Source organism: Mastigoproctus giganteus, chromosome 6, assembly GCF_048544385.1.
Source record: "Mastigoproctus giganteus isolate SK-2022 chromosome 6, ASM4854438v1, whole genome shotgun sequence".
NCBI classification, from domain to species: Eukaryota; Metazoa; Arthropoda; class Arachnida; order Uropygi; family Thelyphonidae; genus Mastigoproctus; species Mastigoproctus giganteus.
The window spans coordinates 66,931,153-66,956,376 of NC_143580.1; the positions used below are offsets into that span (position 1 = coordinate 66,931,153).

General features: G+C 36.1%; 1 protein-coding gene across 4 annotated transcripts in view; it reads right to left on the reverse strand.

Moving 5' to 3' along the window:
- Positions 1-988: 988 nt before the first annotated feature.
- Positions 989-25,224, reverse strand: part of LOC150084390 (protein quick-to-court-like) — a 122,311-nt gene continuing 98,075 nt past the window's right edge. For 2 of the 4 annotated variants that reach the window (XM_090376027.1, XM_090376028.1), the window contains one exon: positions 989-1,590. In XM_090376027.1, coding sequence (XP_090232153.1) covers positions 1,242-1,590 — 349 coding nt within the window. In that variant the 3' untranslated portion in view covers positions 989-1,241. Of the gene's footprint in view, positions 1,591-23,661; positions 23,764-25,224 lie in introns of all 4 variants that reach the window. The other 2 variants (XM_090376029.1, XR_016547105.1) reach the window with 2 other exon arrangements.

A 25,224-nucleotide genomic window follows, 5' to 3' on the forward strand; every position in this document is an offset into this window, starting at 1 on the left:
ACAAATTTTATCAATTGAAATCTGGAAATTAATGTCACTGTTGGCTTAAATAAATGTATTTGACTATTATTATGCTTAATTGCACTGACTGATATCAGGTATGCTACTTTTTCTTTTTTAAGGGAAAACATACATAAAATACACGTATTGTGACAAAATAAATATCCTGAACCCATTGAAGTAAGTTCGCCCTGGCCAGAGTGCAGTCCTGGTCTAGAATGGCTGTTAGGATTAGTGCTGCCAGCTCTTATACACAACCCAATTATCTTATTTGAATATATATTGGAACTAAGTTACTATTAGTGAGTAGAGAATTTATGTACATAAAAAAATTTCTTTTATGTAAAACTAATTTTATCTAGCAGTTTGAAATGAGTATATGAAATTACACCAGCTATACTGAATGTTTTAGTTCCAACTCCTACCAAAATAATGTAAATCCAATCTAACAGAATCTGAACACAGAACAGTTCTTTTTTACTCAGCTATCCCAAACATTTCGATTAAGCATTCACTACATCTAATACTGGCTCACTGTTTAATGATAAGTGAAGGTGACTGGAGAAGGTAATCTCAAAAACAGCTTGAGATTATCTGGATGAAGGTGACATTAACATAAATTTCCAGGATGATTTTATATATTTCCAAGATGTAATCAAATTTTTAATAAAATCCTCATCATGATTACCTTTACTACCTTACCTTAAATGTATGAAACAGTTATATTTTTCTTTCTTTTTAGTGTACATTTAAGCACGGACTTTAATTTAATATTATACAATCACCACACAAATAACTATCAGATATAAAGTACTGAATCTTATTTGGTCACAGTTCACTCAGAAGTAGGTTAAGTTAAATTAATCATTTACTACGTCTCTTTTTCTACAACTAGCAACTTAGGAAATGTCATCCATTTTACAATTGAATTAAAAATAAAAGGATGGCAACTGTCACTTGAAAGAATGAAGTTATTCTGCAAAAAACAGATTTCTAAAAACTGCTTATTAAAAAAATTATACCATAAAAAAAAAAAGATTTTTTTTTTATACAGTAACAGCTTCACTAAGTTAAACTTCCCTGCCCCATCCCTTTGATTCCAACAAATTTTTCACTGGAAATGAGGATCAAAGTTACTTAATACTAAAATAACTAAAGAAAAAATTAATTTAAATATATGCAATCAGTGAATTGTGCTACTTGTCAGGACCCATATTTTAGCCATCAAAAGTGTTAAGACACTACAAACGTTTGTGTTTTAGAGCTTTAGTAACAGCTGCTCTCTCAGATTCACTGAAACCCAAAATACTCTCAATTGCCTGTAAATGACCCTTGTTATCCTTTTCTGTCAAGAAATAGAACATGGCATCCTTAAGGAATCTCAATGTGTACTCTGACTGACGCTCTGTGCCACCTCTTGTTGCTTGCTTGTATAACTCACAGCGATACATCTCTTTAGTTTCTTCTAACTCAAGTTCAGTACGATGAAGTTGTTGGAGAAGCTCTGGAACAGAAACACGCTTTGGAGCTTTGTGGGCAAATTCAAGAACTTCGTCAGCATGCTCAAATTTTGCTGCTTCTTGACCTTTCCTATTGGATATAAAAATGACATACCAAACTGATTTATAGACAACCATTACAATTATCTCTATGAATAAGATATGATAATATATATATATTTTTTAACCCAAGTGTGTGCAATCTATGTTCACTACAAAATATCTATTAAGAGTGACCATGTGAATTTTAGTACTCCATTATACAGTAAACTTCGGATTTTCCAGTTTTAGCTTGAATAAAAATTTCTCTGGATAATGTGCAAAATGAAAGATATAACTGTAAATTTATAAAATATATTCATATTTATAAAAGTATGCTACAGCATGGGAGGATGTAACAAAATTTAATATATATTTTTTGAAAAATAAAAACGAAAAAAAAAAAAAAAAAGATTTCCAAACAATTTTCTCAGCTAAAGTAATACTACCTTACCATTTCATGTAGTTAGACTATACAAGACAAAGCAAGATTAACTGGGCCACAGAGATCCTGGATAACCTGCCTCCAGATAAGAGTCTGTAGTTTTCACTTAACCTACCAGTACAATCTGTTGATGTAACTTGTTTTATTATTAATTTTAATTTTTTAAATTAAAATATTAAAATAAAGAATAAACAAAAAAGAATACACCAATATATTAACTTGATTTTTTTTAAAACATAGTGATGTACAATGTAATGCTTTTTGATCCAACAGGCATTTTTTGCATACTGCTGCAATAATATACATTCACTGTATTGGCAAATATGGCCTAAGATGCTGATGCACTGTACTGTACTGTATTAAAACACATGAAAGCATACTATTTTAATATATTTCTAGCCTTTCCAAAACTGAATGGTATACAGTACAAAGCAACAAACCTGTGGGCATGACATTGTGTCTGCTGGAGCATCATATTTAAATGTTAACATGCAAAATTAAAACTAAACATAAAATATTTCTCTAATGCATACAATGGAAAAGATATTAATCTATTTGTGCTATTGTTCATAATCTTCTTGCAGTACTTATAACCTATGTGTACTATTAATAAGCTTACATAATAACAGTAATGTGTAATTTTAATTTTTATTTTAATAGGACAGCTCTGGGCCTTTAATGAAGACTTATTGCTGCAGTCTTGTCTAGATGATCCTGCAATGCATCTTTAACCAGTGACTCCATTATTTTACCCAGAAAAGAAGTTAAACTAACTGTTCTGTAATTACTCGTGTCACCCTTCAATCCCCCTTTGTGAATTGGGGATACATTTGCACATCTCCAGTCCGTAGGGATCTCCTCTGAGTCCAAGGACGCTCTCATATTTACGGCTAAGGGTTTGCTTAGTTGCTTTGCTGCCTCCTTTAATATAACTAGATAGATCCCATCCATCCCAGGTGCCTTTCTTATGTTTAACTTCAACATTTTCTCTTCCACTTTGCTCTCAGTTATTACAAAATCATCTTCCATTATAACCTTCTGCCATTTTCAAACCTTAATAATTCCTCATGTGTGAATATAGATGCAAAGTACTCATTCAGTTTGTTTGCTATCTGAGCAGGTTCATCAACAGTCGAACCATCAATATCAAGTGGACCAATCAGATTCATCCCCTTCCTTTTAGAGTTTATATAAGTAAAGAAATCCTAGCTGTTTTTCTTAGCATCTTTTGCCAAAGATTTTTCGTAATCTGCCTTCACCTGCCTAACCTCCTTTGTGACCTGATTACAGACTAGCTTATATTTGCCATAGGCTTCTGAGTCGCTTGATAATTTATATGCATCCCACTCATTTTTCTTCTCTGTCACGAGTCTCATTAGTTCATTTGATAACCATTTAGGCCGAAACCCTGAACAATATTTCTTAATAGGTATGAAACTTTTAGTAGCATCCACAATTAATTCCTTGAATGCTTCCCACTTAGAATTTACTGTTGGTAACATTGTCAGTTGATTCCACTGTACAGAATTTAAAAACTGTCTGAGACCACTGTACTCACATTTACGGAAGCAAAAACCCTTTCCTTTACCCCTGATGGTAATTATATCTTTAAGTAAATCCCACATCAGTACACTGTGATCACTGCCACCTAGTGGTTGCTTTATTTGCAAATTCTTAATACACGGATGATCACTGCTGATAACCAGACCAAGAGTATTTACCCCCTCTGGTTGCCTCTCGAACATGCTGCTGCAGTAAACAATCATCCAATAAATCCACAAGTCTTACTAGTGTGTGAGTGACCAACCCACAAGTTCCAATCAATATCTGAGAAGTTAAAATTCCCCATTATAAGACATTCTGATTTACTATTTCTCTGTACAATTGTTCATTGTACTCATTCGAGTCATTAGGCCTATAACACACTCCTACTGTTATTTTTGCTTTCTTGGTGCTTATGTCAAACCAAACTGACTGAACAGTGCACTGTTCATCTATATCAACTGCATGCACTGCTTTTGATTTTATGTTTTTTCTTAATTAACAGCATAACACCTCCTCCCTTTCAATCCTGTCTATCCTTTCTGTACTCCCCAAATTCCAGTTCTGCATTCCTTATGTGTGACACCATGTCTCTGCTATCCCAACAATATCTGCCTTTGATGTTTTGACCAACACTTCAAATTTATTTACTATGCTTCTAGCATTGGTATACATGAAAGTATACATTACCTATCCTTATTATTAGTTACCCTAACACATCCCATATACCCATCTGTTTCACAATGATTTTCATCAGTCTCTGAAACCCCCAGCACCCCTCGCTCCAGGTCGCTACTTATTCTAATAGAAGTTGTGCAGGAATCACCATCTCTGCCTGCGGCTACTTTCAACCTTTTAGTCCGTGAATTCCCCCAAGCTAGCAGTTTTCCGACCCACCCAACACTGCCTCGATAGCATCAGCAAATATTCTTGCAATATTTCTATTTAAGTGTATCCCATCCCTGTAGAAGCAGTCTCTCCTGTTAACAAGCACAGACCACACTGAAAAAAATTCTACTCCTTGAGCCTTGCACATTCCCTCCAGGGCTGAATTGATTGACAAGGCTCTCATCATATACTCCCTCCTATCATGTCTGGGCAGAATTGCAGACACTTTCAAATTTAACCCTAATTCACAACTTTTTTGCAACATTGACCTGTACTTCTTAAGTAAATCTGCAGATCACCTACTCTTAATGTCATTGGTGCCAATGTGTACAACAATATCATTTTTTGTGCCCTTAAAAGATAATATATGCTTTAAAACGTCATCAACTTTTGCCCCTGGCAGACATACCCTAGTCCTGTTCCATCTATCCATTTTACACAATATATTCCCTGTCTCCCTGACAATAGTCACCAACAACTAGTTCCTTTGGGACCAGCGCATTCTGCCTTGGAGATTGCCGCTGTGTTGCCTGATGCCCAGGAGCGAGCTTTGGCACTGAGTTGGGCAGCTGAGAGCTTGACGGGCCCCTTATATTAATTTCTTCGAGGGTATCTACCCTACACCTTAAGCTCTCATAGATGCCCAGTAGAATGCTGAGTTGATGCCTAATTTCTAGACACACTCTGCACCTGGCACACACAAAGACATCCTCCTTGGCTAGATCATGTTCTGTTCCAGAGAGTTCGGCAAACATTTCACAAGCTGCACATTTTTTTAGGCTGTGATGCGTTGGGGAATTGCTTCCCTCAGTTCTCCCGAGTCACAGCACCCCTGCCACTTTGTGCCCGTTGCTTTGCTGCTCTAGTCTGGGGCATGATATTTTAAATTAATAAGATCAATAAATTTAATTAATTAATTGTCAATACTATGCTATCTAATAGAATCCTAAATGCAGTGATACGTATTACGCTATATAATTATAAGTCAGAGCTGCCTAGTTACCACAATTAAAAATTTTAATTCCCTACTACTCTATACAAAAACAATGGCTGCAAGATTTGAATTAAATAACGGTTTTAAGTGTATTAAGTAGTAATCTACAAAAACTCTATCTAAATTAAAAATAACCAGTGTAACAATAACTATAAGACTACGTATAAAGTACAATATAAAATAACAATTAGGTAAATAAAAAGGCAAACATCGCTTTTTCGGAGCATGTAATTCACAGCTGTGATTTTTTAAAGAGAGTCAGCGCCCTCTGTTATGATGTGGTTACAAAGAACTGGATGCAAAAAATAATTTTGATATCATATATTTGGATTTCAGGAAAGCTTTTGACACTGTTGTGCATAGAAGACTATTGTACAAATTGGAGCAGAATGGTATTAAGGGTAAGTTGCTACAATGGATAAAAGGATGGTTAAGTGGGAGAAGACAGAGGGTGGTAATCAGTGGGTGCTGCTCTTCGTGGACTAATGTTATTAGTGGAGTCCCACAGGATTCGGTGTTGGGTCCACTGTTGTTTTGTATATTTATCAATGATATTGATGAAGGTATATTGGGCTTTATGTCAAAGTTTGCAGATGATACAAAGGTTGGCAAGGTTGTTAATGACAGTAATGGCAGTGCGCTACTGCAACAGGATCTGGATAATTTGGACAGATGGGCTAAGAAGTGGCAACTGAAGTTTAACCTTGACAAATGCAAAGTACTGCATATGGGTAGAAGTAACCCCAGAGAAATGTACCAGCTGTGTGGTACTACACTTAAGGCGGTAGAAAATGAAAGACTTGAGAGTAATTGTGCAGTCAGATATGAAGTTTTGTCAATGATATGAATTTTGCTAGCAGGGAAAAGGAGGTGATTGTCCCTCTGTATAAGGCAATGGTGGCCAAGCCTTGAGTACTGCGTACAGGTCTGGAGGCCTCATTTTAGGAAGGATGTAGATTTGTTTGAGCGTGTACATAGAAGGGCAACAAGATTGGTGAGGGGAATGAAAAGATCCTCTTACCAAGAGAGGCTTAAGTTCTGCAAATTGCAGCAGCTGGAGACTAGGCACCTGCGCGGTGATCTGATTGAGGTATATAAGGCCTTGAATGGATTGAGCACCGCTGAGTTCTGATGGGATCCTTCCACTTGTTCAGATTACAAACCTAAGGGGGCATATATTCAAATTAAGAAAAGACAGATGTAGAATAGATGTGCAGAAATTTGCCTTTAGCCAGCAGGTGGTTAATTGCTGGAACAAACTTCCATCTGTCATTGTGGAGGTTGATAGGTTAAATAAATTTAAGGAGGAACTGGACAAGCATTTGGAGGGAATGGTGTGATTTTTTTTTTTGGCTGATGCTGCATAAGCTCATCCACTTGCTTTCTTGAATCACATGCCACTACTACTTCATAGTCATGGTGTAGGGGTGAAGGAAATAATTTTTGGATTCCCAACATCATTTTTTACATGCAAATGTAATGATGTGTAATAGCCTTTAACTTCTTTTTTCATTAGCCTACTATTACTAGAATAGTTACTAAAGAACACACACACCCACCTACCTCTCATGTTCCATATTTTTTGTTACTATGCTAGTGTGAAGATATGTATATGTTACCATATACTTATCTTCACAAATCGAATGGTAAAAATACTCTGGCCTATTTTTTCATGAGAGACATTGTATAAAGTTTAGTATATGTATTACTCATGGAATCTAACAATCATGCATTTTGCAGATGTTTTCTCTTCAGCTTCTTCGGTGATTGTAACAGCAAGATAGCAAGATCACAATCACTGAAGAATCGAAGGAGAAAACATCACTAAAATGTGCCTGTTAGGTTCTATTAGTAATAAATAGATTCTAAACTTCTCAAAGACAAAGCCCTTTCATTTCAAGTATTTAGATCAAGATAATTAGCATTAGCAGAGGCATATGATGCAAGCAAGCTTATTCAGCATCAGCCAACAAAAAAAAAAAAAAAAAAAACCCACTCCTATTTCACCCCTCCGTTCGTTCGAAATACCTGTCCAGTTGAGCTTTAAATTTGTTTAGGCTATCAACTTCAACAACAAGTGATGGAAGTCGGTTCCACCAACCAACCACCCGCTGGCCAAAGGCAAATTTCCGCACATCTATCCGACATCCGTCCTTCCTCAATTTGAATTTATGCCCTCTGAGGTGATTATTCTGAGAAAGATGAAGAATCCCATTGGCATTGAGCATGCTCAAACCATTCAAAGCCTTATACACCTCTATCAGATCACCTCGCCGGTGCCTAGTCTCCAGACTCTGTAATTTGCAAAACTTAAGCCTTTCTTCGTAAGAGCAACCCTTTGTTCCATTTACTAATCTTGTTGCCCTTCTCTGTACCCGTTCCAGCAGCTCTACATCCTTCTTGAAATGAGGCCTCCAGACCTGTATACAGTACTCAAGATGTGGCCTTACCATTGCCTTATAAAAGGGAATAATCACCTCCTTATCCCTGCTAGAAAAATTCCTGTATATCATTGACAAGACACCATGAGCTACTCTTGCAGCTCGTCTGCACTGCTCAGAGAACTTCATATCTGCCTGCACAATTACCCCCAGGTCCTTTTCATTCTCCACCACTGTCAGTGTAGTACCACAGAGTTGATACGTTGCTCTGGGGTTACTGTTTCCCATATGCAGCACTTTACATTTGTCGATGTTAAACCTCATTTGCCACCTCTCAGCCCATCTGTTCAACCTTTCCAGATCCTGTTGCAGCAGCATAGCATCAGTATTGTCCTTAACGACCCTGCCAACCTTTGTATCATCTGCAAACTTGGACATTAAACTTTATATCCCATCATCAATATCATTCATAAACACCGAAAACAACAACGGACCCAACACTGAACCTTGAGGAACTCCACTAATAACATTAGTCCACGTTGAGCAGTGTCCATTGATTACCACTCTGTCTTCTGCCACTCAACCATCCCCTTATCCATAGCAGCAATTTGCCTCCAATGCCACACTGCTCCAATTTGTGCAGCAGTCTTCCATGTGCAACAGTATCAAAAGCCTTTCTAAGATCCAAATATATAATATCAAAGTTATTCCCTGCATCCAGTTCTTTTGTGACTACATCATAGTATCCAATCAAATTGGTCAGGCAAGACCTGCCCTTAACAAAACCATGCTGCATCTGAGCTATAACTGAATTCTTGTCTAGATGATCCTGCAGTGCTTCTTTAACCAGTGCCTCCATTAATTTACCTGGAACAGAAGTTAAACTAACAGGTCTATAATTACTTGTGTCAGCCTTTGATCCTCCTTTGTGAATTGGGGTTACATTTGCACATCTCCAGTCTATGGGTACCTCCCCTGAGTCCAAAGAAGCTCTCATAATTATGGCTAGGGGTTTGCATACTTCCTTTGCTGCCTCCTTTAATATAACTGGATAGATCCCATCCACCCCAGATGCCTTTTTTATGTTTATCCTCAACAATCTCTCCTCCACTTTCCTCTCAGTTATTACAAAATCATCCAGCTCACTGCCAATGTTTACTTTACCTACATCATTCTCCTTCCTGAATAACTCCTCATGCGTGAATGTAGATGCAAAATACTCGTTTAGATTGTTAGCCACCTGAGCAGGATCCTCAACTGTTGAACCATCAATATCCAGTGGACCAATCTGATTCATCCCTTTCCTTTTCGAGTTCAAGTATGTAAAGAACTCTTTTCTGTTTTTCTTTGCATCCTTTGCCAAGGATTTTTCATAGTCTGCCTTTGCCTGCCTAATCTCCTTTGTGATTTGGTTACAGACCAACTTATATCTATCATAGGCTTCCATGTCACCCATTAATTTGTATGTATCCCATGCATTTTTCTTCTCTGCCACATGTCTCATTAGTTCATCTGACAACCATTTAGGCCTAAACCTTGAACAATATTTCTTAGTTGGTATGTAAAGCCTGGTAGCCTCCAAGATTAGTTCCTTGAATGCTTCCCATTTTGAGTTTGCTGTTGGTAACATCATCAGTTGGTCCCACTGTATAGAATTTAAATACTGTCTCAGACCATCATAGTCGCCTTTACGAAAACAAAAACCCTTCCCTTTACCTCTGATGGTAGTTACCTCCTTGAGTAAATCCCACTTCAACACACTGTGATCACTGCCACCTAGTAGTTCATTTATCTGCAGGTTCTTAATGCATGAAGAATCACTACTGATAATCAGATCAAGAGTATTGCTCCCTCTTGTTGCCTCACGAACATGCTGATGTAGAAAACAATCATCCAATAAATCCACAAAAGCCTTGCTAGTGTGCGAGTGACCAACCACAAATTCCAGTCAATATGTGGGAAATTAAAGTCCCCCATTATAAGACTCTCTGATTTACTGGCCCACTCTATTTCCCTGTACAATATCTTATTATACTCATCAGAGTCATTAGGCCTATAGCACACTCCTACTCTCAATTTTGATTTCCCTATGCTTATGTCACACCAAACTGACTCGACACTGCCCTGTCCATCGATGTCGACTAGTGCAACATGCCCTTCAAACATTACATTAGTCTTACATAAAGAAGACTTATGTGAGAGGCATGAAGAGATCACTACAAAACTTACTAGGGCCAAAGAACAACTTATTGCATGCAGTTGCCAGTTCAGTCTTTTGGTGTTTTTGTGATGGTGAAATAGCATGATCATGAAGAAGCAGAGGAGAAAACATCCATGAAATGTATGATTGGTTGAGTCCATCAGTAAATGATTCTAAAATTCTAAAGATCCTAAATTCTTAGTTGCTGAAAGAAACCTGAAACATTTAGATTTTGCTGAAAGGAAGTTCTCTGCTTTTTAATGTGTGCTAAAATTAAGTTGAGTTTAATGATTCCTAAGAACCAAACACAATGTATACTGATATTGGTTAACTACTGAGTTGCAGTTCCAGATCTGGGTGGAGATTATAGTGACAGAAAAAAATTGAATGCAAGTTTTCTTTGAAGAAAGCTGAAAGCCACAGTTCTCTTGTAACTGTTTCTTAACAGTGTGTATGTTCTTTGCATTACATTAAATAATGAGGTCATCTACAAACATTACTGTATCAACTTTGTTTGGGTATTAGTATTGACAAATGTTGGAAGAAAGCAAGCTTATACAGCATCAACAAAAAAAAAAAAAATTTTTTCCCATTTTTCAGCCATATATAATACTTGTGTGGTATATTCAAAAGGATAAACTGTGGTTGAACAATAATTTATCCATTAGAGTATGGTAGATTGCTGAATTGTTTGAAGACTGAATTATTTATGGGCCAAGTGTCACGATTTTTTTTTTTTTTTTTTTTATAAGCTTGCCAATCTGCTTTCTTAGTGTAGCATTGTGGATTTCTTCTACTGTAAGGTGAACGGAGAACTCATTGAGTAATTCAATTATTGAAAATGGTCATTGTATAGTGGGTCATTAATTATCTTCTATTTTAGTAGGATATAGTCGCTGAACAGATGGGCAGATCTTTTGCAGTATTTGCTCAGAAAGGAAAGCGAATATATGTAGGTAACTTGCCACTGAGGACAAGGTTGTTATTGTCTAAACACTGCAATTTTTCCTCTTTGATTCTGATTTTTACCCCATAGTGTACTTTAGAATCCCCTCCAAGATGCAGAAAGGTGTGGATAGTTGGGTTATATTATCTAGTTATTTTGTTGGATTGGATGGCTTAGTGAGATATATACAAGGAGCAGATTGCAATATGAACATTAATAGCTATTTGGACTTCTGCTGCTGCCTCTAGAGGAGAGTTTGGCAAAATGCTTGGTCAGAGCATGTGGATTTGTCAGGAGATAAGATTGCATAGGTCATCTACATCGACTTGGAAAACATAACAATTCCACTGAAGTAGCAATTTTGTTATTTCTTCTTAAAACTTCTGGACATTTTTCCAACAGTGAACTTAACTCGTGCTACTGCACTCCCAAAACTGATTTTGTTATCCATTTGTCCATTGGTCTTTGAATCCACACAATTTTTAATTGTAGGGTATAGGTAAAACCAACATGCACCTCTTTAAATGGACTACATGAAAAAAAAAAAAATAATAAAAACAAGAAAATGTTTATTGTACAAACCTTTACAATTCAAAATGGTGCTCATGTGCATGCAGACACCAAAACACATTTGCAAACCCAAATAAAGTCTGTTTCACTTACATTAGTTCATAATGGTTCATATTTAATTAGTTCATAATTAATTTTTAATTAGTCAATTAGTTCATAAGTATGTGCATTATGGCTTCCTCCATCTCTTGAAGCATGTGCAGGTAATCTCTATAAACAGTGTTATCATTGTGCTCCAGAGGGAGCAAAGAATTCAGAAGTACATGACCAGGAAAATGAAGGGAACAAATGTCCTATCAAATGAATGCCTCAAACATTTTCAGGAACAGCTGCATGAAGATATTATCTTCAGAGCTGCATTGACTTGTTAGAAATGCACACTGCTGATTTCATCTTCTTTCAGCTGACTCACAAAGGGGTAAAGGATGCAATTACAGCAAATTTGTCTCTCAAAAAAAATATGAGACCTACATGCTCTTGTTAAAATTTAAAAAACAAAAACTGGAGGCACTTTTGCACCCCTGCAGTGGAGCCCATAATTATTACAGAAATGGTGGCATTACACTGGACAAGTGTAAACTTTCTTTTTCATTTTCTGGTAAAAGTTATGGGGTTTTTTAAATTCTGCTTGGAGTTTACAGACACTCATCTTTTCTTAAATGGATTGGAATACTTATTATACATTCTGTTTTAGTTTTTAATATAAAAATTAAATATTTAAAAAACATTAAACAAATTAAATATTTAAGTGAACAGAAGACATACTTTTGTAGAAGTCTTCTGTCTAAAACTCGGCAGCAGAAATCACATCATCAGCAGTAGCAAAGTATTTTCCATGAAGAAAGGACTAAAGGGCAGGAAAGAGGAAGAAATTTGAAGGTGCAAGGGAATAAGCAGGATGCAGGAATATTTCAAACCCATATTCGTGGGCACGCCTCACTGCAGCATATGAGGAATGTGCAGGTTCATTATCATGGAGCAGGTTCCCATCTTTTAACAGCTTACCGCATCTCTTTTCTTTTATAGCGGCATATAGCTTTACAAGGAGGATGGAATAATACTTCACTGTCACAGTACAGCCCCTTTGAAGGTAATCTATTAGAATTACATCATGGTCATCCCAAAAAACTAACATCATCACCTTGCCAGCACCACTGCCATTTTTGGGGTGGGGGGAATCTGCATGCTTCCATTGTTTCAACATTTGTTTAGGATCCATAGTGATGGATCCAATTTTCATTGATGTGACTAGTTGTGAAAAAACTCTTCTTACTTTCCTGGCACATCAACATTTCATGTGCACATTGTACCCTTTCATCTGGTGAGCAGTCAGAATTTTGGGAACATATCTGGCAGACACTTCACTCATATGCAACTGTTGATGGATGATGTTCTCCATGGACCCTACACTAATTTGGAACTCTGCAGCTAGTTCTTTGATGCTAATATGGTGATCTCCTAGGATTAATGCCTCAATTTCTGCAAACACTCTTATGTTACAGCAGTTGCTGAGTGTCCTGGGATTTCTTCATCATCATCCCAGGGGCTCACATCTGGTGAGTATGGGCTTGGCACACCCAGGGTCCTCAGCTGGATATCATTCTTCTCTTTCTTGGTGATTTCCTACTTCTCTTTCTTTCTTTCTCTCTCTCTCTCACACACGCGCGCACGCACGCACACACACACACACACACACACACACACACACACACACACACACACACACACAGGGTAACTCAGAAATTTTTTTTGGCTGGTGCAGCATAAGCCTCAGGCTTCCTTGCACCATATGGCTAATAATAATAATCATATGCCAAGGTACTTCCACATTTCAGTTGTTTATACCAATGGGAATCTTCTCCATAAATGGCAACTATTTCTTCATGGATTGTTTTGGGTGTTTTCCCTTGCAGAGAGAGAAACTGAATCACTAATATGTATTCCATTTTATTCAATAGACAACTTCATTCAGGCTGCAAAGAAAAAAAACAAAAAAACACTCGCCATTTCACCTATTCATTCTCTCCAAAAGTTTGTCTAGTTCTTCCTTGAATTTATTTAAGCTATTAACTTCCACAACAATAGATAGAAGTTTGTTCCAGCAATCAACCACTTGCTGGCAAAACTCTGTACATCTGTTCTGCAACTCTTTCCTCAATTTGAATTTATGCCCCCTCAAGTGTGTGATCTGAGCAAGAATCCCATCAGCACTGAGCTTGCTCAAACATTCAAAGTCATAAATACCACAATCAGATCACCTTGCAAGTGCCTAGTCTCCAGATGCTGTAATTTGCAGAATTGAAGAGACTTTCTTTGTAAGAGCATTCCTCTTGTTTCCCTCACCAATTTCATTGCCCTTCTCTGTACTCATTCCAGCAGCTCTATATCCTTCCTAAAACGAAGCCTCCAGACCTGTATGCAGTACTCAAGGTGTGGCCCAGCCATCAACCTTATACAAATGGATAATTGACTCCTTATTCCTGCCAGCAAAATTTGTCTATATCATTAACAAAACCACATGAGCTGTCCTGGCAACCTGCCTGAACTGCTCAGAGAACTTCATATCTGACTGCACAATTACCCCTAGGTCTTTCCCATTCTCCATTATCTTGAGGGTAGTACCCACACAGTTGGTATGTTTCTGCAGGGTTACTGCTACCCAAATGGAGTAATTTGCATTTTCCAATGTTCAGTTGCCACTTCTGCCTAAATTTAGATTCAGAAATCTAGAACCTAGATCCTGTTGCAATAGCATACTGTCATCACTAACCCTGCCAACCTTTGTATCATCTGCAAACTTGGGTATTAAGCCTGATATACCTTTCTTAAATATCATTGAAAATATAGAAAACAACAATAGATCCAACACCAAATCCTGGGAGGTTGCACTAATAACATTAGTCCACAAAGAGCAGTGTCCATTGATTACCACTATCTTCTTCAACTCTACCATCCCTATATCCATAGCAGCAACTATGCCCTTAATGCTACACTGTTCCAATTACAAATTTATATTTGTATCCAGTGCCTTTGTGAACACATTGTAATGTCCAATCAAATTGGTCAGATAATATTTCTCCTGAACAAACACATGCCGAGTCTGAATGATAAGTGCAGTCCTGTCTAGATGATTCTGCATTACTTCCTTAACCATTGACTGCATTATCTTCCCTGGAACAGAACAGGTCTGTAATTACTTGTCACTTTTTCATCACCCTTTGTGAATTGGAGATACATTCACACCTTTCCTGTCTTTGGGGATCTCCTCTGAACCCAAGGATGCTATCATAATTATGGCTAAGTGTTTGCTTATTTCTGACTGTTCACAACAGTCAGAGTTTACATAAGTAAAGAAGTGTTTGCTGTTTTTCTTTGCCAAATATTTCTCATAATCTGCCTTTGTTTGTGTAACCTCCTTTGTGACGATTACAGACTAGCATATATCTACCACAGGCTCCTGTATCATCTGATAATTTATATGCATCCCATGAATTTTTCTTCTCTGACATGAGTTTCATTAGTTCATGACATCCACCTAGGCCTAAACCATGAACAGTATTTCTTAGTTGGTATGAAAGGCCTAGTACTCGTAGCTTCTATGATTAATACCTTGAATGCTTCCCATTTAGAATTTACTGTTGGTAACATCATCAGTTGGATAAAATTTAAAACTGTCTGAGACTGCCATAGTCACCTTTACAAAAGCAAAAACCTTTTCCTTCCCTTTACCCCTGATGGTAGTTACTGTAAGTAAATCTCACATCAGTACACTGATCACTGCCACCTAGTGGTTCTTTTATCTGCAGATTCTTAATGCATGAATAATCACTGTAATCACATCAAGAATATTACTCCCTCCGGTTGCCTCTTTAACATGCTGTGTGTCATCCAATAAATCCACAAAAGTTTTGCTGCATGCACGGGACCAATCCACAAGTTCCAGTCAATATCTGGAAAGTTTAAATCTCCCATATTATAAGACATTTTGATTTACTGGCCCACTATTTCTGTGTACAGTTGTTCATTATAACACTATAACCTATAACACTCTCATTTTTGCTTTCCCAGTTTTTATTTTTATTATTATCAGCCATATGGTGCAAGGATGCACCATATGCTGCATCAGCCAAAAAAAAAAATTCCTGAGTTACCCTGAGAGACAGAGAGAAGTAGAAAGGAATCACCAAGAAAGAGAAGAATGATGTAGATATCCAGCCCATGTCCCTGGGTGTGCCAAGCCCATACTCACCAGATGTGAGCCACTGGGGTTCACCAAACTGACTCAACATTGCCTTTGCCACCCATGTCAAATGAATGCACTGACGTTAATTTTGTGTTACCTAACTACCAGCATAACCCTTCCTCCCTTCCTATCCTCTGTCCACATTGTACTCTCCAAATTCCAATTTTGTATTCCTTATATCTGTGTCAAAACCTGTCTCTAATATCCAACATCTGATTTTAAAGTCTTGACCAGCACTTCAAATTCATCAAATTTATTTACTATGCTCCCAGCATTGATGTACATGCAAGTATACATGCACCTATTCTTACTGTTAGTTACCCCAACACAGCCATGTATTTACTTGTTCCATGATTACTCCCAGCAATCCTTGAAATCCCTGGTAACTTGCTTTCCGGGCTGCTGCTCATTTCAACAGAAACAGTGCAAGCATCACTTTCACCTCTGCCTGCAGCTAAATTTGATCTATTAGTCTGTGTATCCCCCTGCCTCAAAGCTGGAAGTTTTCTGACCCACCTAATGCTAAATCAATAGTATCAGCAAATATCCTTGCACCCTTTCTATTTAAGTGTATCCATCCGTTTAAAAGCAGTCTCTCCTGTTGACATGCATAGACTACACTGTGAAAAGTTCTATCCCACGAGCTTTTCACAATCTCTCCAAAGCTGAATTGACTCTCCAAGGCCCCTATCATATATTCTCTCCTATCATCGTGTCTGTGCAGAAGTGCAGACATTTTCAAATTTAACATTAACTCATGACTTTTTTTTGCTTTTACATTGCCCTGTATCTGTTTGCTAAATCCTCATATCTACTCTTAAAGTTACTAGTGCCAATGTGCACAACAATATCACCTTTGGTGCCTTTAAAAGATATCTGCTCTACAATGTCATCAACTTTTGTCCCCTAGCAGACATACCCTGGTCCTATTCTACGTATCCTTTTTGCACAATATATTTCTTGCTTCCCTGACAACTACCTCCGATGGGACTAACGCATTCTGCCTTGGGGGGTTGCTGCTGTGTTGCCGATGATCAAGTGCAAACTCTGGTGTTGATATGAGCAGCTGAGAGCTTGATAGGGCCCTCAGTTTAAATCCTCTAAGGGCATACACCCTGTTCAAGCTCTCATAAAGGCCCATAACAATGCTGAGTTGGGACCTAATATCCTCACACTCTTTACATAGAGCACACTCAAAGACATCCCTTTGCAATATATCCCATTCCTGATAGATATGCAAACATCAAAACAGCAGTACATTTCATAAGGCTGTGATTTGGAAAGGCTGAAATTGTCAGAATGAAACCAAAATTTCTGTGGTTACTATACAGATTAAGGTATCAAACAAAAAAAAAATTATCTTTCTGTCCCAACTACTTCTGGGTGGATACAAATCTTTTTTGAAACTCTTCATATAAACTATTTCAATTTTCCAAATTTTAATTCACAATTTTTTTTAACTTATTTAAAATTTGGTGCACCATGAATCAATCACATGAAATTTTGAATGTCACTAACTCCTAATCTGAGTGAATATTGCCTTTGGTGTTTTCACTTTGATTATTCAAAACTGTTACACCTGAAAAACATTAACAAATCTTTCAAAAACACTGCTTTAAGACTATTGATGTTTACAGAATCAGAACATCTGGGACAGTTCTTTACCATAGTCTATTCTACTATTTCTGCTCATAGCAGAAAAAAATCTTTGCCTGCATGGGTTGTACTAGTATTGCACTATTTTCACACGAGCAGTCACGGTAAAAGGTTAATCTCCTATTTATAATTTGTGAAAAAAAATTGTAAATTAGATAGCATTTGCTCTACTTTGTAACACAGTCTATTATTTGGATAACTAGAAGCCTTTTAGACTGTAACCCCAGAGTAATGTATCAACTCTGTGGTACTACACTGACAGTGGTAGAGAATGAAAAGGACCTGGGGGGGTAATTGTGCAGGCAGATATGAAGTTTTCTGAGCAGTGCAGACAGTCTGCAAGAGTAGCTTGTCTTATCTTGTGTCTTGTCAATGATATACAGGAATTTTTCTAGCAGGGATAAGGAGGTGATTATCCCCTTGTATAAGGCGATGGTCAAGCAACACCTTGAGTATTGTATACAGGTCTGAAGGCCTCATTTTAAGAAGGATGTAGAGCTGTTCGAACGAGTACAGAGAAGGGCAACAAAATTAGTGAATGGAACAAAGGGTTGCTCTTATGAAGAAAGGCTTAAGTTTTGCAGATTACAGTGTTTGGAGACTAGGCACCTGTGAGGTGATCTGATTGAGGTGTATAAAGCCTTGAATGGTTTGAGCATGCTCAATGCTGATGGGATTCTTCCTCTTGCTCAGAATAATCACCTGAGAGGGCATAAATTCAAATTGAGGAAAGACAGTTGTAGGATAGATGTGCAGAAGTTTGCCTTTAGCCAGCAGGTAGTTGATTGGTGGAACAGGCTACCATCTTTTGTTGTGAAAGTTGATAGCCTAAATAAATTTAAGGCTGAGCTGGAAAGATATTTGGAAAGAATGGAGGGATGAAATCGGACCTTTTTTTTTTTTTTTTTCCGGCTGATGCTGCATAAGCTTGCTTTCTTGCATTGTCTGCCAATGGTAATGCTATAATGCTCTAAGTATACTGTTACACTGATTGAAGAGATCATTCAAAAGTAATAAATAATACTAATAAAGGAGAGAAGGAAAGAGAATCTAAGTCACATTAGAAAAATATCTAGCTGCCTAGATAATAGAAATTACTGAAGCAAATGTGAAACCGAAGCAAACAAGATAAAACATCAAACACTGTGAAATGAAGATATTGCACAGAAAGTGCCTTGAAGGTAAATCATTTGCAAAATCATTATTTCACATAAATATCAATTATACCACTTCACAATATTTCTGAAGCTAGACAGAAAATAATGCAAAATGAAAGCAACAAATATTTCGCATCATAAATAGTGAATTATACTATTGTCAATAAAAAACAGTAAAAATATGATGGCACTGTACCTGCTGAGTACTAAAAAAGCTATAACTCTAAGAAAATGATAAACAATTCAAAATACATATCAATAAATGTCTTTATAATTCAAAGACATCCAGGAATACTCCCGTTTGGGGCAGAACTTCCAAAGGCAGTTTTCGTTTGGAAGTTCTGCTCCAAACCATTCTCACTACTTTGAGCCTTTGCTTTGTTGCTCTAGTCTGAGACATGATTTTAATTTAATTTAGGAGCAGCACAAAAATTTGACTGTTTAGGAAGGTACAGAAATCAATATTTTTTTTTATTGCCAAAAAAATTTGGCATGGGCTCATTTTTTTTTTAGATGTAATACCTCAAAGGTGCAGTCCCACCACTGCAGGGTTAACCTTGCCTCAGGAGGTGCTACATCTCAGCAGGTCTTTAAATCCCTGGCACCTTGCATTCCAGCCTGCTGCATGTTCTAATAGAATCAAGGGTCACTTTCACCTCTACCTACAGCTATTCAGTCTATTAGCCTGTCCATTCCTCCTCCAGACTAACAGTTTTCTGAACCACTTAACACTATCTCCATAGCATCAGCAAATATTCTCGTACCCCTTCTATTTAAGGGTATCCCATACCATAGAAACAGTCATCCCTGTTAACAAGCACAGATCACACTAAGAAAAAATCTACTCCATGAAACATGCGCAGTCTATTCCAGGGTTGAACTGATTGACAAGTAGTAGCATAACTACGGTTGTGGCACTCAGGTAAAAAAAAAAAAAAAAAAAAAAAAAGTGTCCCTTGAAAACTGTTCTTTTGGAATTTTTGCATTTTTTAACCATAAAAAGGCATCCCCCCAAATTTGGCACTCAAGGCATGTGTTCCTCCCTAGTTACACCACTACTGACAAGGCTCTCATCATGTATTCCATCCTATTGTGCCTGGGCAGGATTGCAAACACTTTCAATTTCAATCCTAACTTGCAACTTTTTCTGACATTGTCTGTACTTGTTAAATTCTCAGATCTGCTACTCTTGGTTTCATTTGTGTCAATATATAAGACAATATCACCTTCTGTGTCCTTAAAAGATAATACCTGCTCTACATCTACTTTAGCCCCTAGCAGAAATACCCTGGTCCTATTCCACCTGTTCTTTCTGCACAATATATTTCCCACTTCCCTGAGAATTGGGTGACTAAATATAGCTACTTCCTGTGGGACCAAGGATTTCTGTCTGCAGAGGATGTATTTGTGTTGTCTGATGCTGGAGCATGAGCTCAAGCATTGGGTTGAACAGCTGAGTCCCTCTCTTTTAATCCCTCAAGGGGTTACAGATGGTGCATTTTATCGCTAGTGGCAGTAGAAGTTGTTTTCATATTTTAAAACAGCAGGAAGGGGGCATATAAACACCCCAAGACTGAGGTAGTCTGGAGGGTGTACCCGTAAGTAAATTTCAGCCACGAAAACACTCATGAACTCTAATAATCTGCTTTTAATAATGAGAAAAAACTAATCAATACATCATTATAGACTTCTACTGCCACTACTGATAACACGCAAAGTTGTCTACCGAGAATGCAGGGAGTCACTGCAGTAGCAGGAAACCAGTTTGTCCAGTAAGTTTTCAGTGGTTCTTGTGTTGGCTTTCTTTACCTTAGATGAATAATGCTATGCTAATTTTGCTTACTTAACAGCAGTACAAACTGTTCTACAAACTAATTAGCTTACATTAAGTACTATGTGATAAATTCACATTTTTAAAATACAGTTGTATTGCTTTAAATTATAATGTTTATAGGCCTCTACCAATACTGATTACAAAACTACTTAAAAAAACCTCCAATTATCACCTATAATATACTATAACAATGGTAGCAGAATTTTGAACGTTCTTTTTGATACAACACGATGGCAACAAAAGTCAACTGCAGTTACTTAAGCTTGGCTGTTACCTGGCCTTTGTAAAAATACAGGTAATAAACAAATTCACCCAATCAATCACTAATAATAACTGGACTACCTAATTTTAAATCAAAATTTATATTAAAAAATTATTTTTAAGCAATAAAGAATGTTCCACTTAGCAGCTCATGAAAAAGTTGTACATCTGGACAGCCTCGTCAGCATTTACTTATGTTGTTTGTTATTTGGTTTTTAGGAGCATTAGCAACTAAGGCCATATTGCTCCGGGAATATGCGGTGGTCATTCCCCGACCTTTCTGCATCCTCTGTATTTGGTGGTGATGGGCTCAAACCCTGGTCTAATCAAGAAGCGTGTGCTACACACTCCTGCTCCTTCCCACCTGGCTATGGAGGCGCATTTACTTATGTGTCATCAAATGGGTTCCTTCTCTAATCAGTTCATAGCTATCAGACATTTTCAGCTTGAATTTTCAAATAGAGTGAAATGTCAATGTAACAAATTTGTGCAGGACAATGTTACATATTGAAAAATAATAACAAAACTTACTGAATGTAATTTTATATTTTTTTAATGAAAAATAAATTAAAAAATTATTATTTTTTTGCTTGTAGTTTTCAATGGGAAAAAACTTTTAATTCTGCCTGGGGGAAAAACATTATAAACATGGAACTGCAATCTCTTCCCTTTCTAATTTATAAAACCATAACCTCAATTACCAGCTGATGTAACATACACTACCATACTTCACACAAACCTGTGAACAATTTTAACCTGGCATCTCATCCAGCCCATTTCACTAAATATGTAACTCTGAGTGAACAGTCCCTGTCACTTCCAAATTTACTCAAATGAGCCTTCAGGAAGGTGGACAGATGAAACCCCATTAATCTCAAACAGACAATTAAGTGCTCAATTAATAAAGCATTGACAGATGCTAAAGATCAAAGATTAAAAAGTGTACATCATAATGTACAAAAGGTTTTCTTTTAAACAATAACTGATATTTTCATTACAATGGTAATTGTTAAATGAAGGAATTTTACATAAAGATATGTGGTAAACTGGGGGAAGGGAAAGTGATTTTGTCAATCTCGCATTCATTAAATTGACATTTTACTGTATACATAAATATTTTTATGAACTTTCACATGTCATTCTCACCATTTCATGAATTGTTACACACTGTTGAGTCCCTTGTTGACATGAATGGATTACTAATATGTGTAAACTCTCAATATCTCTACAGCTGAAGGATTAACAGTAAATTAAAGTTAGGTGTAGTGTTTTTTCTGTTGTACTTGTTTATTTAACAAAACAACTTAAAATGTGACATTCTGCCTTCAATGTGGAAATATATGTTATTTAGGTAAAAATGTCACTTATTTCAGTTTTATATGTATACTTGATAAGGCCATACACTTCATTTTTTGAAGAATTCTTTAGAGAAAAAGGTGAAAAGTATGATTTGACTGTACTTTAAAATAAGTCATTTAGCATGTACATAACTGGGACATGATTTCATTGGGTAATCTTAAGTAAAACATTATATCAACATTTCCCCAAGTGTAGTCTGCAGTCCAATACCAGTCAGTGGGGGGGGACCAGTCCTGAGAAAATATACAAACCATCGAATGATCTTTTATTGCACAACAATGAATTTGACAAATGACAAGACTGTGAAACTAGTTTCCCACCTTTGTTTTTTTTTTTTTTTTGTTTTTTTTTGTTTAAAAAAGTATAGAAATGAATGCATTTAATCTATACTTGTTTCTAAACCAAATTAAAAAGGATAATGTTCTCTTCCCCATGACAAAGTTGCTGTATGATGTTAAAACATCATTGTTCACAATAGGTCTCTTTTGATTAAACTTATTTTTGGCCCCACCGACTGTTCCCAGCTTTTAAAGCTTAATTTTTAACTGTTCTTCTTTGAGGCCACTTATACAGTCTAACATTTGTAATAATTAAATCTTATACAGATTGTTTGAATCTGGCAGGTGCAATGTAGCTACAGTAGCTTTTGTGGCAATAATAAACATACCATACATAAACAAATTTATTTATTATTTTTTTTTAAATTAGCAAAATCATTCAATTAGAATGAATTTGAATTTTTTTTTGTCAAACAGAAATCTTTAAAAACACTTCTCATTTCTGGAAATCCCTATGTAACTAATCTAATACCATTATTACCTTGATTATCATATAACTTTTACAATATAATTTTTCACTTATTGTTCTTTTTTGTGATTTTTTTTTCTCTTAGGCATTCAATGTAAGCAATTTTTAATTGGAATTTGCTACCTTAAAAATTGTTCCTTCATATTCTTTTACTAGCATGTAATTGTACGTACATTGTCTTAAAAATAAACTTTTCTTTTTATTCTGTTTATTCTTTTTTAAAGTATTGTCTTATTTTTAATAATTTTATTGTTTCTGCTTTTTTTTTAATTCAATAAAATTTTTTTTCAGGATTTCCCTGGTGAAATCTGCTTACCTATACAGCAAAAAAGCCATATAAGGGGCAGATTTCTGATCATACAAAGTCACTCCTCTCTGTAACAATTTAACTGAATTTCCACTCACATTAATATCTTTTCCTTCAGCATAAACTGACAATGGCAGATGGCTGGAACAAGAAATGAGGGCACTGACACTAGTCAAGATCATAATGAGAACTCAAAATACATGTTATAGAAGACACAATGCACACTTACTTTTACACATTCAGGTGTAAAGAAACTGGTATATATGTTAAGTTTCATGTGACAAAATAAGCAATTTAGGATACCTGCAAATGAGTATCTCAGTCAAACTGCAATTCAATTTGACGCTACTCACGAAATGTATATTTTAACTAAACAAAGTAAAAGTTTTGGTTAGTTCACCTGCTTTAAAAATAAATTAAAGGAAAAAAAAATGTTTGCAATATCTAGCATGTCACATTAGGTAAAGAGCAATTGGAACTCTTAAGTTTAAAAAAATATGAACATGAGTATGGCCGCATGTACAAGTATTTACCTCTGACCTAACTGTAATGTCACTCCAGATCTTTCAGAAAGTACTCTGCTCTAATGAACACCCAAAACATGGAAATAACTTCCCTCTGTTGACCTGCTATTTCTAAAAGCCAAAGCAACAATATTTATATAGCTCATTCAGATAATGTACTGTTTCTATACACAACACTTAAATATACAAATTTATTCAAACAGCATACCAGAAAAAATTTATAGTAAACATCTATCAACTATAACTCAAGTATGGCTATTAATGTGAAATGGTGTTTTTTTTTTTTTTTTTTGGGTTGACTGATTCAATAATTATTTCTCTGTATGAAGTATAGAGCCAAGTTTATTGTTAGCTGCTTAAAACATTTCATAATAACTGTAAATTAAATTTAAGTAACAAGAACTGAAATTTATAATTAAGATGATTTGGAAGAGCATACATTTCCTGATTTGTAGGTCTTCCTCTATGGAAAAACAAATGGGCTAAAGTGAATGAAGAATTTAAGTGCTGCTATAAGGTCTTAACCATTGTTGGGACAATGCTCCCATATTATATGCAGTTCAGAACCGAAATGATTTTGACAATATAACAAGAGGATGTTGTCCCAATAGCAGTAGGACTTTATAAAACAGGTATGTACATTAAGTTCTTTGTTTACTTTAGCCCAACTGTTTTGTCCCAGAAGATATACAAAACCAGATTGTAAATACAATATTACAGATTTCTTAATTATAAATTTAGTTCTTGTTAATAAAATTAGTGGTTAATGCAAACTGCTGAGCAGTTAAATTTTTCATTATATTTCATATGAAATGCTTATTAAACCTGTTTTCTACCTGCATGTTAAGCCTGCCCTTCAACATTATATTAGAAACTTTTTTTGCACTTTATACCTACTAGTGGCAAAAGTAATGAAAAGTTATTTATATGATTTTATAGATTGCATTTATTTGTCTTATGGAGTCATATCATAATCATCTTTTTAAAACAGATCTGTTCTGTGTCAACCTATATTGCATTATACAGAAAATATTCCAACGAAGACATGAAAGCAGTTTGGCAATTTAAAAAATCCCATGTCGCAAGACAAAACTTGGAGTTTTGAGGATGGCTCTTGCAAATGAAATATTAAAATCCATTAATAGCCAATTTTTTCAGATGGGGCTTCCAGCTTAGTAGAGTAACTGTTGTTACTATTATTGTATTGCCTCTTCTTTGCAAGTCTATATCCTAGTCCAGTAGTTTTCAACTGAGGTGCCGCAGCACCTTAGGGTGTTGCAACAACATTCCAGGGGTGCCACAATTTGGGTTTAAGTTACTTAAACTTTTTTTTTTTTTAAATTTATGTTTATTTCATTATAAAGAAGTGTACAGTATCTTTTTAATTTTGTGGTGATCTATAATTGATGTTTACTTAGTACCTCTCTATAAAGAATAAAATTAACACACACAAAAAATTGAGTAGGAGTGCTGCAAAATAAAATAAATTACTTAAGGGTGCCGTTATTAAAAAAAGGTTGAAAAGCACTGTCCTAGTCCAAAGGGCACTTCATGTGTTAACCTATAACTCCC